General features: G+C 49.2%; 1 protein-coding gene across 1 annotated transcript; it reads left to right on the top strand.

The window, feature by feature from the left end:
• Nucleotides 1-4: 4 nt before the first annotated feature.
• On the top strand, nt 5-12,816 carry PIGG (phosphatidylinositol glycan anchor biosynthesis class G; the record flags this gene model as incomplete). The annotated part of the gene is made up of 5 exons (XM_043447980.1): nt 5-405; nt 2,504-2,695; nt 6,247-6,556; nt 8,871-9,034; nt 12,039-12,816. Coding segments are annotated over 5 exons (1,281 nt in total), but the record flags the coding sequence as incomplete, so codon positions are not given.
• Nucleotides 12,817-16,862: the final 4,046 nt, after the last annotated feature.

Here is a 16,862-nt window from a genome sequence, read left to right as displayed (position 1 = left end):
GGGAACCGTGGGCCATGTGTTGAGTCTGGGCGCAAGCAGCTTCATCGAAGAGGAGCACCAGACCTGGTATTTCCTCATCAACACGCTGTGTTTAGCTCTGTGCCACCAGATCTACAGAAACTGCTTTCTGGGAGACGACTGTGCCCCTCAGCGTTGCCCACACATGGGAGAGGAGTTTGACGGGGTCACTGTGGCCCTGCAGGGCAAGCGTGCTGGCCGTGAGGGGTGGGAGCTCAGCCGAGCGCCCGCGGACCCCTCCTCCCTGGAAGCCCTCAGAGGCCCTGAGCGGTGGATGGTGCTGGCGAGCCCCTGGCTGGTCCTGGCCTGCTGCCGGCTGCTGCGGTCCCTGAACCAGACCGGTGTGCAGTGGGCCCACCGGCCCGACCTGGGGCACTGGCTTACCAGGTGAGGGCGTGAGCTGCGGCCTTGGGCCAGATGCTGCAAAGGCCTGCTTTTCCTACTCAGGATAGAAGACTAACCCATGAATTGAACTGAAAGGTGACTTTATTTGAGGCTAGCCTGGTAGTTCAGTTTTTCATTGCCGAATCACTGTAAGTGTTCCTGTTTGAAAACCAGTGAGTTTTATAATGATCACTGCAGCAGGATGTACTTCGTCACTCGCTGCCCTGTCCCCCACGGTGCGGGCTGGGGCGACAGGCTGAGCGGGAGCCCTGTGCCCCCGCCCCTCTCTGTCCCCCTGCCTCCCCCACCCCCCACCCCCAGAGGGGCAGCTGCATTGGCTGGAGCCTGGAGGCGTGTCTTCAGCTGCTTCTGAGGCCTCTCACGGGTGGCTGGGTAACCCAGTGGAAAGTATAGCAGGTACAGAGGGCTGAAGTGAAGAGAAGAAGCTAGGACAGAAAAGACCAAGATTTGGCTGTATCGTAAATTTTACTGTCGACGAAGTCTTAGGAAACAACTCAAGTAAGAGCACAGCAAAATGAAAAAACATTCCCAGGAGAGACCAGCAGAGGTCACAGCAAAGGTCACTGTCATGTCACTGGGGAGAGCTTGAGAACTGTTGGCAGAACGCAAGACTCACAACTATGGTAGACACGCTCCTCAGGGAGGGAGTCCCAGAGGAAAGATCAGGGAAAGGCATGCTCCTGGCTGGTGATTTGGCAGCGTCAAATCACAAAGTGCAGTTTTATCCCTGGTGAGGATTTGGCGAGCACCAGAGCACCCTGGGACCACACACTGGCACAGTCCTTTTGGATAAGTCCTTCTGGAACTCTACACCAAAGGCTGTAAGATTATTTATTCCTCTGGCCAAATAATTCTTATGGTAAATTTCTCCCCAGTGATAACAGTACTAGCAAATCTTTGGCAACCACGGTAACCACAGGTAGCATTTTTCAGGTACCTGCTGTGTGCCCACTCATTCCATTTTCACAGCAGCCTTGAAAAGAGCGTACTGGCCTGTCCCTACTTGGGGTGTGAAAGCAGAGGGGAGCTGAGGCGTGGCAGGCAGAGCCAGAGCTTGTGAGGGTGAGAGCGCCAAGGCAGCACAATGACCTTCTAATTTTCCTGGGACATTGCAGCACTGCGGGAGGACTTGGTGGTTTCCATCCCCAGATGCACCAACAGGCGTGCGTGCAAAGGCACACCCACCACCCCTGCCCCCTCTCCAGGGTGTGGCTGTGCCCACTCCTCAGTCTGGACCCTCCCCCAGCACACTGGCCCCCTGCACCTTTCCATCGGGGCATGACTCTCCCAGTCCGTTTGTGAGGAGGCTGCAGTTTCAGTGATTCCTCCTCCAGGACAAAGCCTTCAGGAGGCACCCAGAGACACCCAAAATTGCCGCCTCTATGCTGTGCTTTCCATTTGTGACAATGATCCAGGATCTGCATAAAGTGCAGCTTGCAGAGCAGCAGTGGAGGCCCCAGTGTAACCCTGTCACCATCCCCAGGACCCACGCCCTGACACTGGCCTCCTGTCCCTGCATCTTTCCTAGTAGTTTTTCCGTGTGGTTTGTATGCATCTTGACTCATCCACCTCACAGGTATTGTTTGGGCTTCATGACCATGAGCTGCAGTGAACAAAACGGGAAAGCCCTGCCGCCCAGGACAGCTCACCTAGGTAGCAGGGGGCCTGGGCAAAGGCCAGGCAGAGAGACAGCTGTGACAGCCATGTGCCCAGCCTCTCTGCTGGGGTACCTGCAAGGGGGCAGACGCTCCCGAGTGATTGCCTCTGCACTGACAAGTGAATGGAAGAGGATGGTGCCAGGACATGTCCTCCTGTGAGCGGGTGCGCGTTGGTAACCACACCATTTGCCCAGACCCTCCTCACCTGTGGTTGGGGAAAGCGAGGCAGCCCCAGAAAGGAGAGCCAGCAGTGTTGCCCTGACCCATGCAGAGCCGATGGTGGGGACCAGCTGTGAATGAGCAATGAGAGTTTGGGTTAACAGCCCTTTATTTGTTCCATTCTTAGAAAGCCACGTATGTAGACCCATAACGTCACTAGTTGTCCTTGATAGTAACTTCTGGCACCTTACATTTCATCCCAGCTCTGATCATAAGGCTGAACTCTCCGTTCTGGCTGTACTTTCCCTCGCCATGATTTTTGTGTTGGTTCAGAAGAGGTGCTCCCTCACATCAAAAGTGGCCATGGCGTTTGGCCTGCTGGGCATCTATTGCTACCGGGCGGCCATTGGAAATGTGCTGTTCCCATGGAAACAAGACAACAAAGATGTTTCAAAGTAAGTGTACTAGCAGACACAAGCACTTGTTCCTAGACCTGTTGTGATGTTTTATGTACTAAAAATGCCGTGCAATCTTGAGAACGTTAGAGTTGGTTTTTGTGAATTGTGATTTTGTCAACAGTCACTGAGAACACCTCAGTGAGCAGTTCTGTTAGCCTCTTCTTTTGGTAGGAGAGAGACAAATAACTTGGAAGTAAGGTCACTGAGGTGTTTTGTTTTTTTTTAAATAAGGGATTGTTTAAAAATAAAGAATTTAAAGGATTTCATTTTGCTCCACTAAGAAGTAACTAGTAATGAGGATAATAATGAGTGGATACTCCTAGCAGTTGGGGGTGGAGCATGGCAGAAAGCCCAACTTTCCCATAATTTACATGAGCTCCTGCAGCTGGCTCCTGCAAATTGTCAATACCACTTTCTGCACATCACAGGGCTTTCTCTGTTTTTAACAGTCACAAGGGTTGGGGCGAGCAGACCCTGTTTTGGAAGACTATTCATAAAATGTGTTAAGAATCTTGATTTTGTCCAACCCTCTGACTTGGGTGTACTCTTAGAATTCATCTCAAAGATACAACCAGACATGAAGCAAGAGACTGGGATATGGGTGTGTTCTCTGAAGCATTACTTACAGTTGCACATAGTGAAAAATGAGGTGACTGGCCAGCAGCTGTGAATGAGTCTCTGAGGTCTATGGATCTTTCAGGTCTTTAATCCATTTTGAATTTATGTTTGTGTGTGGTATGAGAGAGTTGTCTGGTTTGATTCATTTGCGTGTAGCTTTCTAGTTTTTCCAACACCACTTACTGAACAGACGGTCTTTCCCCCATTGTATAGTGTTGCCTCCTGTGTCGTCAGTTAATTCCCCACATAAGTGTAGGTTCATCTTGGTTCTATATTCCATTCCATCAATCTATGTGTGTGTGTGATGTGTGTGTTTGTGCCTGTTCCTTACTGTTGTGATAAGTGCAGCTATGTAGTATGTTTTAAAGTTAAGGCTTGTGATAGACCTCCAGCTTTGTTCTTCTTTCTCAAGATTGTTTTGGCTAGTTGAAATCTTTTGTGTTTCCTTACAAGTTTTAAAATTTTTAAATTACCTGTTCTAGTTCTGTGAAAAATACCATTTGTATTTTGATCAGGATTACATGAATATGTAGATTGCCTTGAGTAGATGATCGTTTTAACAATATTAATTTTTCCAATCCAAGAACATGGTACGTCTAAACATGTCTTTACATCAGTTTGTGCTGTCTTCAGTTTCTTTCATGAGTATCTTACAGTTTTCTGAGTATAGTTCTTTTATCTCCTTCTTAGATTTATTTCTAAGTGTTTTATTACTTTGATGTGGTTGTCAGTGGGATTGTTTTCATTTATGATAATTCGTTGTTACAGAAATGTAAAATATTTCTGTATATTAATTTTGTATTATTCAGCTGTACTGAATTCATTGATGAGCTCTAGTGGTATTTTGGATTTTCTATGTATTCTATCATGGCATCTGCAAACAGTGACAGTTGTATTTCTTCCTTTTCAGTTTGGAGTCCTTTTATTTCTTTTTCTTATCTGACTGCTATGGCTAGGACTGCCAATTTTATGCTGAATAAAAGTGGTGAGTGGACATCCTTGTCTTGTTCTTAGTCTAGATCTTTTCACCACTGAATATGATGTTAACTGTGGGCTTATCACATATGGCCTTTATTATGTTGAGGTATGCTCCCTCTAATACCCACTTTCTGGAGAATTTTTTAAATCATAAATGGATGTTGAATTTTGTCAGAAGCTTTTTCCACATCTATTGAGGAGGATCATGTGGTTTTTATTCTTCAGTTTGTTAATTTGGTATATAACCTTGATTGTTTTTTGGATATTGAACCATCTTTGCATCCCTGGGATAAATCCCACTTCATCACAGTGTATGATCCTTTTAATGTTTTTTTGAATTTGGTTTGCTACTATTTTGTTGATGATTTATTATCTGTGTTCATCAGTGATGTTGGCTTATAATTTTTTGTGTGCAATATCTTTATCTGGTTTTGATATCAGGGTTATGCTGGCCTCATAATGTAAGTTTGGAAGCATTCCTTTCTCTGCAGTTTTTGGAATAGTTTGAGAAGGATCGGTTTTCTCTAAACGTTTGGTATTGCTTTGCTAGTCAGAGAAAGAAAAGCAAGTGTTACCCTCTCTGAAAACGTGTCAGGGTGAATTTTGAGAGCTATGGCCAGATTGTTTGGGTGGCCAAGAGGCACAGGGGGCACACCTGGAAATAGGGCCTATCACCTGATGTGGGGAGTCGAGATGATGCTGAGGGCCTGGCTCAGGGGACAGCTGGCAGGCCTTCCTGTGAAAGGAAGGTCAGGTGGGGAGGGCATGGTGATAAGACACCTTAAAGGCTGTTTACCTCAAAGTCGGAGTTCTGTGCAGATGTCAAGACTGAATGTCAAGACTGAATGTCACATGTGAGGGCATCCAACCCAGGATGGGTTGTTTAAATCTCAGTCTCTATTTGTTTAAATCTCAAAGTGTATGTTGCTTATATATAGGATCTGAAAAATGATACAAATGAACTTATTTACAAACCAAAGGGTGATACATGAGTAAATTCCTCTTTCCTCTCGGATGCACCTTTATTTCAGCATCACTCGCATCAAGATATGGATCACTTCCTTACCTTTCATGGAAGACAACAGTATGTACCTTGTTGGTGTCTGAAACATAGACCAGTGCAGCCTTTCATTAACCTGCACTGCCTGGTTCCCATTCTTCCTGTAAAATGCTTCCACTCCCCACTCCATTTATCCTGATTCTAGATGCATCCTGGTTCCAGGTCCATCCTGATTCTAGACTCCCTCCTGGTTCTAGATCTGCCCTGATTCTAAAGCTGCCCTGATTCTAGATCTCCCTAAAAGCTGTTTCTCTCCTTTCAGTCCCCTCAGGTGCTGCTCTACATTGGTGTTCTGGAATCCTCTGCATTTAACTTCTGACTTTCTCCTCCACTCAAGCCCAGACCTGGCTGGGGTGGAAGGCCTGATTTCATTGGTTCTGGACATCCAGGCACAGCTGGGTGGTCAGGGCCAGAGGGGGACCCTTAAAGACATCAGTGGTGCTCTCCTTCCTGCTCACTGTCAGCCTGCCCAGTGTCCTCCTTGATATGGGACCCAGCCCCTTTCTTCTTGAAATGTCTCTGATTACTTGGGCCTTTGTGGATTTCTCCCTCTTTGACCTTATCCTACTGCAGCAGTTTTTCAAATTAACTATGCAAAGCAGGTGGACAGATCTTTTGGCCACAAGTGATGGCTCTGATCTTTCACCCAGATGATCTTTGGCCACATGAGCACGATTTCCTATCAGCCGGCAGGCCTGCCAGCCTCTGGGGGTCCTGGGGGGCTGATGTGCACAGGCAGACACCCCTACTTCCACAGAGCCCCCTGCGGTGGGTGGGTCCCAAAGCTTGTATTGTCACCTCAGCTCAGTAGACACATGGTTTTTGTGGGAAAATACGTATTGGATTTTTTGCAGCTGGTGCTAATGAATCTGACTTGTTTTGCTTTCTTTAGGGGCATTACTGAGGCTCGTTTTGTTTATGTCTTTGTCCTTGGCATTCTGTTCACGGGCACCAAAGACTTGCTTAAATCTCAAATCATTGCTGCAGACTTCACGGCCAGGACTGTGGGCCTTTGGGAGATATACAGTGGTTTAGTTCTCCTGGCAGCGCTGCTCCTCAGACCCCACAATCTTCCTGTCTTGGTGCTGAGCCTCGCGATCCAGACCATCATGACTCAGTTCATCTGGAGGCCCCTGAGGCACAACGTAACTGAGGTCACTGTGATGCATTACTGGTTTGGTCAAGCATTCTTCTATTTTCAGGTAGGTTTTCATCATTATGGATAGAAGACTGTTAACGTCTATGTTGTTTATCTTTTAGTTTTTCTTTAAGAAATGTTTACTATAAGCTGGGAAGTTTAGTGCAAGAACTGTTGGCATGGCAAGGTGAATTATGCTTAAATCATGCATATATTTATAAGATAAAGTACAGTTAGTTAGTTACGAGAGGCGTGCTTGGTGGCAGCGTGCAGCTGCTGTGCGGGCCTGCTTCCCGCGGGCAGTCAGGGGAGCGAGTGCTTGGCTCTGTCAGCTTTGCTGGTGACTGCTCTCCCTGCTCCCTGGCTCCCAGCACTGGGCGCCGCGGGGGCTCCGCTCGGCTGTTACTCTCCTGGGACCCGTGCGTGTCGCATCTCCTCTTCAGTGCTGAAGGGCCCATAGAGGCAGACCCAGCCATCTCCAGGGCAGACCTCAGGGTGCAGCTGTGTGCTTGGGACAGCACTGGACAGGTGGACAGAGGTCCAGCTCCTCGCCTTGGAAGGACCGGGTTCCACCTCAGCCTTTGGCCCTGCCCTTGACCTGTTCCCCGTACCCGGAGTGCAGCTCACCAGAGCCCCCCACTTGCCCCCAGTGGCACAGCAGACCCTGCCGCCTAATCAGGAAGGTGCCCATAGGCTCCCTGTGAACTGAACAGCTCTGCCCAACGCTGAGGCCTCAGTGTCAGGAAGACTGGCTGCAGGTCACGCCCCCAAGCAAGGAGACAGCCTCTTGACATTCAGTTTGCTTCTCTGCCACATGTGGCCTCATCCCACGGCAGGACACGAAGCTTCCATGACCGGATGTGATGCTGGCACATCTCAGGCACTGCCCACAGGCAGCCAGAGCACATGTGTCTGACAGCCACGGGTGTGCCTGCAGCAGGCACCGTCAAACGTGCTGCAGGGCCCTGAGGAGCAAAATCAACACAGGTCAGCCCTTTCACGGCAGGCCCTACGACATGTCAGATGAGTGGGCAGGTGTGTGGCCTTAGGAGCACAGTGGGCCCCTGGGGCCACTCTTGTCTCCCCGCCCACAGCCCTTCCCTCGGGACGTCCTTTTCTCACTGTTGGGTTTCCTGGCAGGAGGCTCACAGGCTCACTGACCCTTTCCCCAGCCCTCAGCTCACTAACTCCTCATGGCACAGGGTCAGGAGCTTAGTGCCCAGTTGGCATCCACAGCCCTCCATGGGCCCCTCAGTGTCTGCCTCTAGACCACGCCTTCTCCCCCCACCCACACACACAGCATCAGGACTGTTGAGAACCTAGTGACCTAACGCAAGGGAAGCCCCAGAGCGTGCGGGCCGCACCTTAGGCCAATTCTCCCTGACAGCGGAGTCAGCTTTGGCAGGACCTCCAGCAACCGCCTGGGGTCAGAGCCACTTTTCCGTCATCAGCCTGCCCCCCCTCGCCGTGGTGTTTGAGATTCCTGTTCTTCCTTCTCCTCCTCTCAGCAGCTCCGAGGTCTTCTTAGTTTCTAGGGAGGCAATCATACAGTCGGGGGAGAGCCCAGACGGACGTGAGCAGAGTGGGTCATGGGGAAGCTGCACAAAGGAGGTTGTTTTCAAGGGATGGGCCAGCGGTGGACAGTGAACACAGTGGGAGTAGGTATGGCCTGAGATGTTTGGGGGTCAGCGCCACCACCCAGTGATGGCCCAGAATGGCACACAGCCAGAGGAGCAGGCGGTGGGCTTCACCCAGCCTTGGACCCATGTCCTGGGCCATCGGGTAGAAAGTTCCTGGGAAGGGCCTTCACTGTGCTGGGACAGACATTTGTGCTGTCAGGCCTGTAAACAGTGCAAGTGTCTTAGAAAAGGCCACCAGCGTCAGTGAAGACTGAAAGGTGGGGGGCCAAACCTTGGGAGACCCTCACTTGGATTCAAAACCCCGCCCTCTCTGGTGGGACGAGCTGTCCTGTTAGTGGCCAGGATCTTGGGCCTGACTCTCCCTGTACTCCCTGACAGCAGTGTCGTGCTGCTCCTGTAAGCCATGTGGCAACACCGCCCTTAGCCCCTCAGACAGGGTCCCCAAGGAGGGAGGAGGGAGGTTGGTATACCTGAAGTTGACAGAAGTCTGGGGCTTTCCACACTCCCATCAGCAGACTTACATTGTATAGTTTCTCAAAGGTAGAAAACATTCCACTTGCTCCCCAAGCCTGGGAGTGAGGCGGGCAGGTGGAGGGCCGTCATCCGGGGTCAGCCCCAGAGCCAGGAGTGAACGGGCAACGGGGCTCCTGGGGCCACGTCTCCGCAACTGGCTCTCATCTTCCCTCGTGGCCGTGGTACAGGACCAGCCACGTCAGCGCTGCTTCTGCCCTCCTCCAGGGAAACTCCAACAGCATCGCCACTGTGGACATCTCAGCAGGCTTCGTGGGCCTGGATGCCTACATGGAGATCCCAGCCATGTTCCTGACGGCATTTGCGACATACTCGGGGCCTGTGCTGTGGGCCAGCCACCTGGTGAACTTTCTGACCTCAGAAGCCAGCAGGTGAGGCTCCTCATCTTTAATCTGATGGCAGGTTAACTCCTGCTCCCAATAACTCAGAGGTCTTTTTCTTCATCAGTTTTCTTCTCCTTAAATAAGAATGAACAGTCCACAGTGCGTGGCCAGTGTGGAGTACAGGGCAGCTCTGTGTAGGGACAGATCAGACGTCCCTGTTGGCTTCTTCTAGATCATACCAAGTTGGGCCTCCAGTTGGACAGGATGGAAAGCCCCTTCTCATCTTATCTACTTGCTGGGGACCTGGTTGGGACCCAGGGAGGGGGGTGTCCACGGGGGACAAGAAAGTAGGAGTTGTCTCGTTCTCACAAGAGCTAGTTCTCACCTCCAGGATCCCTGCTGGAGAGGGGGCCTTGGATGGTCCCAAGGGGCTCCCCATGGGGCTATGACTCTGTCAGCCTGTCCTGCCCCCATGGAAGCTGACAGTCACCAGCCCCAAAGGCTCCTTCCTGTCAGACTGACAGGGCAGCCCACCATGCTGTCCTGCCCAGCACATCCATCCGTCCATTCTTCCCCTGCCTGTTTAGTCCACAGAGTTCCCACCGCCTCACATTCCGTGCTTCCTTCCTTGTTTCTACATCACTCCCCTCGGAAAGGGGTGTCATGAGGAAGGGCCTCCAGCTTCCGTCCACATGCTTACCTGGGTGCCCAGGCCACCTGGCAGTGTGCGGCCTGAGTGCTGTGTGGCAGCCTGCTGCTGGGCCACCCTCATCAGTCAGGCAGGGTGCTGGTGTTGCTGCCGTGGGCTGTGGATCCCATGAGGTGCTGGAGTGTGAGGAGTGCAGTGTCTGTACGTCAGGACTCCCTCAGTGCTTCTGAACCCCTGACATGCTCCCCTTCACACACTGGGCGGTTGTGCTGGTCAGGAAGGCCCCAGGGGGACCCTTCCAGCCCAGGGGAGGGTGAGCTTCCCGTTTCCGCCTGCCTCGGGGCCCCTACTTCCCTACCCCAGAGAGTAGCACAGGCCTCCCTGGGTGACTGCTGACCCAATATCTGAACCCCACTTCTTTGGCCTCCATCATGGGTTCTTCTCAGTCCCACAGGTTCACCCCCAGACCAGGTCCTGAGACACAGGCCTCAGGGAGCCTCGCCCTCTGTCCCCACGCTTGTGTCCCCGTGGACGTTCAGGGTGAAGGTGAGCGTCAGTGTGAGGCTGGCAAGACTCGAGTAGGACTTTGGGGAGGCTCCTGCCGAGGAGAGAGCTCCTGCTCTGAGGCCGCAGGCTTCCCGACGATGGGACATCCCTTCAGGTGGCCTTTGGGATGTCTGTGGACAGACTTTCCCCTGACTCGCAGCCACTGCTGGTCTGGTCGTCCACGCCTGTGAGCCGGGTGCCTGCTGGTGGCCGTGGAGGGACATGGGGTGGGTGTGTGGCCTGGGATGTCCTTCCGTTAATCATGCTGCACGTGAACCCTCCCTGGCTATGAGATCGCCCCTGAGCTGTAGGTTTGCTTGGGTCAGGAGGCTGGCAGGTCCCTTCACACATCTGGGCCGTGAGCAGGTGAGGTGTGTGCCCCCTGCCTGGAGGGCTGCTTGCTGTGGTACCAGCTTGGCATGCACCACATCTCTGACTGCAGGCCAGCCGAGCAGGTGGACAGGGCAGGTGAAGGCCGGGCCGTGAGAGCCCAGTCTTCTGTGAAGAGCAGCTTCCCTGGTGCTAAAATCACAGCTTGATTTTCTTGGCACTTGACATCTATTATACTTGTATTGGAGAGAAAAAAAGATGTTAGCATTTTTTTTAAGTGAGTTGAAAGCATTTTAGTCAGTTGGGGAGGGTTGTATGATGTTTTCCCTAATTAAGGAATGTTTCTCTTTTATTTTAGAAAAAGTTTTTCTCATTCATTTTCAGTCAAATTTCACTTATTGTTTCTGTTTTTATTTTTCCAGTAAAATCAGAAAACTATAACCAGACTAAAGTGATAGAAAAACAAATTTTTTTTTTTTTTATTCCTGGGTCAGGAAGATCCCCTGGAGAAGGGAATGGCAGCCCACTCCAATATTCTTGCCTGGAGAATCGCATGGACAGAGGATCCTGGGGGGCTACTGTCCATAGGGTCTCAAAGAGTCAGACACAACTGAGCAGCTAACACTTTTTTTTTTAAGAGGGAGATGATTTTTCTAAATTTTTTTTTTTTGGCCACATCTGGTCTTAGTTGAGGTACATGAACTTTTTATTGCAGCATGCAGGTTTCTCTCTGACTGTGGCACATGGGCTCTGTCGTTTTCTGCAGGCAGGCTCTCCAATTGAGGTGCGGGGTCTTCCTGCCCCGCAGCATGTGTGATTTTAGTTCCCCAACCAGGGATCTAAGCCATGTCCCCTACATTGGAAGGCTACATTCTCAACCACTGGGCCACCAAGGAAGCTCTGAAAATGTATTTCTAATGGCTCAAAAACTAGGCCCTGGGTAGACCGTGCCTCTCTACTAAGGAGCTGGCATCTGTTCTGGAGCTTAGCAGTGGGGACAGCCTAGCTGGTCCAAGCTGCAGGGCCTCCATTCATCCCCTCAATTGCAAATTATCTTATGCTGAGGTTACAGGAACTGTCTTCTCACTGGGGCTGTCACTATGGAAGGAACCCAGTCAGAGTCTTCCAAGTGGGTCACGTTCCCCATGCATGACACTGAAACCCAAGCAAGTCAGTGTCTAGAGTTTCCCTACCTCCCTGTCTGGTCGAGAGGGCCGTGGGGTCAGCAGGCTCCCACTGAGCACAGATGCCCTGGCACTCCAGGAGGGCAGCGGAGCCTGTGCCCAGGCCCATCCCCAGGGATTTCCCATGCTGGGTGTCGGGACCGAGGCCCCGGGAGGGGAGGAGGTGATGCCTCAGGCGCAGCTCTCCGAGGACCCCTGCCTGAGGGACTGGGTCCCAAGTGGAAGCCAAGGCTGGGCTTGAGGACTCACCCCAGGGCTCCTGCTCTGGTGGTCGCATGTGGGTCCGTGACTCACACAGTCCAGAGCGGCATGCTCTAATGCACGTTTCCCTTTCTGTCGACAGCGGCTCGGCACTCAGTCGTGCTTGCTTCTGCTACGCGCTCATCTGTTCTACTCCAGTTTCTGTGTATATCATTTTGGTGACATCCCTGCGTTATCACTTATTTATATGGAGTGTGTTTTCTCCAAAACTTCTCTATGAGGGAACGCGTCTGCTCATCACAGCTGCTGTCTGTATATTCTTCACTGCCATGGATCAAACCAACACGAAGTCTTAGACTGAGCTATCAAGACACTGGAAAAATTATATATTTTTAAACTCTTTTGTTTACTTCATGGGTTTGTGTCATGAAGGATATCTGTTTAAATGCAAGATTATTCTTTTAAAAAAAAGATGTGAATTCTATAAGGTTGATGAATAGCTTCAATTTCTTTGACTACTGTACTTGAATTTAGATTGAGTAGTAAGTAGTTTTAAAATCTCATTTTAAAATACTTAGTTGGGTTATGCATCATATTTCCCTGTTGACAATCACTCCGGGAACTTCTGAGCTTTTAATTTCCTCTGGATAAGTTACCCGAATATATGTGTTTAAATTGAAGAATACAAAGTTTCCAGGTTTGTTAGTGTCCAGGGATTCTGTGGGACGAGGCTCACCTGCTGCCAGGGTCCCCTTGCAGAGCTCAGGGCCTTTATGATCCAGGAACCACCAGGGGTCCCAGAAGCTTGGGTTTATGTGGGCTATATCTGTCAGCATTTATAGCATTTAAAATTAAAACTAAGACATTTAAAATAAATATATTCAATCAAAAATAAAGATATAAATCATTTGCAACACCAAGTACTGTAGCCCACCAGGCTCCTCTGTCCATGGAATTTTCCAGGCAAGAACACTGGAGTGGGTTGCCATTCCCTTCTCCAGGGGATCTTCCCAACCCAGGTCTCCCACATTGCAGGCAGATTGTTTACCATCTGAACCACCAGGGAAGCCCCTATTGCATGTTAATATACCATTTTAAAGAAAAATAAAGGAATCAATGCTGAATACTCATTGGAAGGACTGATGCTGAAGCTGAAGCTGCAATACTTTGGCCACCTGACTTGAATTGCTGACTCATTGGAAAAGACCCTGATGCTGGGAAAAATTGAAGACAGGAGGAGAAGAGGGCAACAGCGGATGAGAAGGTTGGTTAGCATCACCGACTTAATGGACTTGAATTTGAGCAAACTCCAGGAGATAGTAAAGGACAGGGAAGCCTGGCGTGCTGCAGTCCATGAGGTCACAAAGAGTCAGACATGACTGAGCAACTGCCAACAACCAGGATGGAGGCTTGTTGAAAGGAGAACCAGCCGGATGGTTAGAGAGCTGGAACTTTCAGGCCTGCCCGCTGATTCCTGGTAAGTCAATCACTATTGGCCAATGACTTAGTTAATCATGACTATATAATGAATCCTCCCTTAAAAAAAAAAAAAAAAAAAAAAAAAGGAGTGCTTTCTTACCCTTTTTGAGAGTTCCCAAGTCAGGGAACCAGGAACATTCTATGTGCCAGCATGCTGGGCCCCCAGCTCCACAAAAAAAGAAGGCCTTTGTTAAGGACTTTGCCCTGCATGTCTCTTCATCTGCTTCTTAATTCATATCCTTTAATATCTTTTAACAGTAAATCACTAAACTAGTGAGTAAACATAATGTTTCCCTGAACTCTGCTAGCCATTCTATCCAATTAAGGGAATGACCAGAGGAGAGGCTCTTGGGTGCCTCTGATTGACAGTCAGTTAGTCAGAGGCACAGGCAGCAACCTGGCCCTGGGTTTGGTGTTGTCGGAAGTGGCAGGTGGGATCTGATTCTATCTCTGGGTTGATAGTATCAGGACTGAGTGGGATTCGTGGACTCCGTACTGCCACAGAGAGCTGCTTGGTCAGGAGAAGCCTCCACACGCAGTCATTGGAACTGGGTCCAGCAACTCTTCTCAGTATGAGACCATCGAGTAAGGTTAAAAATGTGTACCCCTATGTTGGTAGCAGCAGTATGCACGATAGCCAAGACACAGAAGCAATCTGAATGTCCACCAAAAGATGAATGAATCAAGAGGATGTGGCACATATACACAATGGAATATTACTCAGCCATAAAAAGAAATGAATTTGACTTAGTTCTAGTGAGGTGGAAAGAACATACAGAATTACAAGGAGTGAAGTCAGAAAAATAAAAACAATTGTTGTATATTAATGCATATATACAGAATCTAGAAAAACAGTTCTGGTGAACCTATTTGCAGGGAAGGAATGGAAATGCAGATGTAGAGATGGACTTGTGGACACAGTGGGGGAAGGAGAGAGTGGGACAAATGGAGAAAGTAGCGTCAACATATATACACCATCCTGAGCACTAGTGAGAAGTTGCTGTGTGACACAGGAAGCCCAGTCTGGCACTCTGGTGACCTAGAGGGGTGGGGTGGGGGAGGGGAGGGAGGGGAGATACATATATCACTGGAGAAGGGAATGGCAAACCACTTCAGCGTTCTTGCCTTGAGAACAGCATGAAAACGCAAAAAGATGGGACACTGAAAGATGAACTCCCCAGCTCAGTAGGTGCCCAATATGCTACTGGAGATCAGTGGAGAAATAACTCCAAAAAGAATGAATAGATGGAGCCAAAGCAAAAACAACACCCAGTTGCGGATGTGACGTGATGGAAGCAAGGTCCGATGCTGTAAAAAGCAATGTTGCATAGGAACCTAGAATGTTAAGTCCATGAATCAAGGCAAATTGGAAATGATCAAATAGGAGATGACAAGAGTGAACATCGAATCAGCAAACTAAAATGGACTTGAATGGGTGAATTTAATTCAGATGACCATCATATCTACTATTGTGGGCAAGAACCCATTAAAAGAAATGGAGTAGCCATCATAGTCATTAAAAAGAGTCCAAAATGCAGTACTTGGATGCAATCTCAAAAATCTGTATGACCAACCTAGACAGCATATTAAAAAGCAGAGACATTACTTTGCCAACAAAGGTCCATCTAGTCAAGGCTATGGTTTTTCCAGTGGTCATGTATGGATGTGAGAGTTGGACTACAAAGGAAGCTGAGCACCAAAGAATTGATGCTTTTGAACTGTGGTGTTGGAGAAGACTCCTGAGAGTCCCTTGGACTGCAAGGAGATCCAACCAGTCCCTTGTAAAAGAAATCAGTCCTGAATATTCATTGGAAGGACTGATGCTGAAGCTGAAGCTCCAATACTTTGGCCACCTGATGCGAAGAGCTGACTCATTGGAAAAGACCCTGATGCTGGGAAAGATTGAAGGCGGGAGGAGAAGGGGACGACAGAGGATGAAATGGTTGGATGGCATCACGGACTCAATGGACATGAGTTTGAGTAAATTCTGGGAGTTGGTGATGGACAGGGAGGCCTGGCGTGCTGCAGTCCATGGTGTTGCAACCCAGTCGGACACAACTGGGTGACTGAACTGAACTGAACTGAAATATATATATATATATATATAATGTAATGTTAGTCGCTCAGTCATGTCTGACTCTCTGTGACCCCGTGGACTGCCCACCAGACTCCTCTGTCCATGGAATTCTCCAGGCAAGAATACTGGAGTGGGTGGCCATTTTCTTCTCCATATATATATAATTATGGCTGATTCAAGTTGTTATACAGCAGAAACCAACACAACATTTTAAACATTTAAAACAACAGACATTAAAAAAAAAAAAAAGAATGAAATGATGTTATTTGCAGCAACATGGATGAACCTAGAGATTATCATGCTAAGTGAGATAAGTCAGACAAAGACAAATACCATACGATATCACTTACATGTGGAATCTAAAATATGACACAAATGAACTTACTTACAAAATAGAAATAGACCCACAGACATAAAGAGCAGGCTTGAGGTTGCCGAGTGGGGACAGTGGGTGGAGGAGGGATGGACTGGGTGTCTGGGGTTAGCAGGTGCAGACTCGTGTGTACAGGATGAAGAAACGGCACGGCCCTGCTGTAGGACTCAGGGCAGTGTACTCAGTGTCCTGTGGCAAAGGGCAGTGGGAAAGGGTACATATGTACAACTGAGTCACTGCTGCACAGCAGAAACAACAACGCTGTAAGGCAGCGACACTTCAATTTGTAGAAAACATGCAGGCAACACTATATAATATGCACAGACACACACTTTTGTTGTGGAAGCACAAAAACACTCCAGGTGTGGCCCATGAGGAGCAAGAGGTGAGGGTAACCCAGAGGGTGAGGGGTCGCTCCGGCTGCTCCTAGACACTTTACATGTTTAACAGTAAAAGAGAACTGTGGACTGAACATGGGAAATGATATTTTAAACTGTTCTGTGTTTTATTTTTGATGCATATATTATATTACTTGCAATACATTAGATGTAACCTCCTTCCAGATAAAAATAAAGGAAGTGTGTGGGGAAGAGGTGTCCTAAGAGCACGGTCCCATACCAAGGTCACGGGAGCAAGGCCTTGCACCAAGGCCACAGAAGCGGGGCCCAGAACCAAGGCCATTTCCAGAACTTACTGAAACCCTTTGTAACTATTGCCTAACAAGCTTCCTGACCAAAATAGGCAAAGAGGCCCAATCCAGTATTCATGAAAACGGCTTCCCTCATAACTCAGTTGGTAAAGAATCTGACTGCAATAGAGGAGACCCCAGTTCGATTCCTGGGTCAGGAAGATCCACTGGAGAAGGGATAGGCTACCCACTCCAGTATTCTTGGGCTTTCCTTGTGGCTCAGCACGTAAAGAATACACCTGCAACGCGGGAGACCTGGGTTCGATCCCTGGGTTGGGAAGATCCCCTGGAGAAAGGAAAGGCTACCCACTCCAGTACTCTGGCCTGGAGAATTACATGGACTGTAGAG

The sequence above is a fragment of the Cervus canadensis genome, chromosome 26 (genome assembly GCF_019320065.1).
Source record: "Cervus canadensis isolate Bull #8, Minnesota chromosome 26, ASM1932006v1, whole genome shotgun sequence".
NCBI classification, from domain to species: Eukaryota; Metazoa; Chordata; class Mammalia; order Artiodactyla; family Cervidae; genus Cervus; species Cervus canadensis.
The sequence above is the reverse complement of the archived record's forward strand: the minus strand, read 5'-3'. Positions and strand labels throughout refer to the sequence as shown.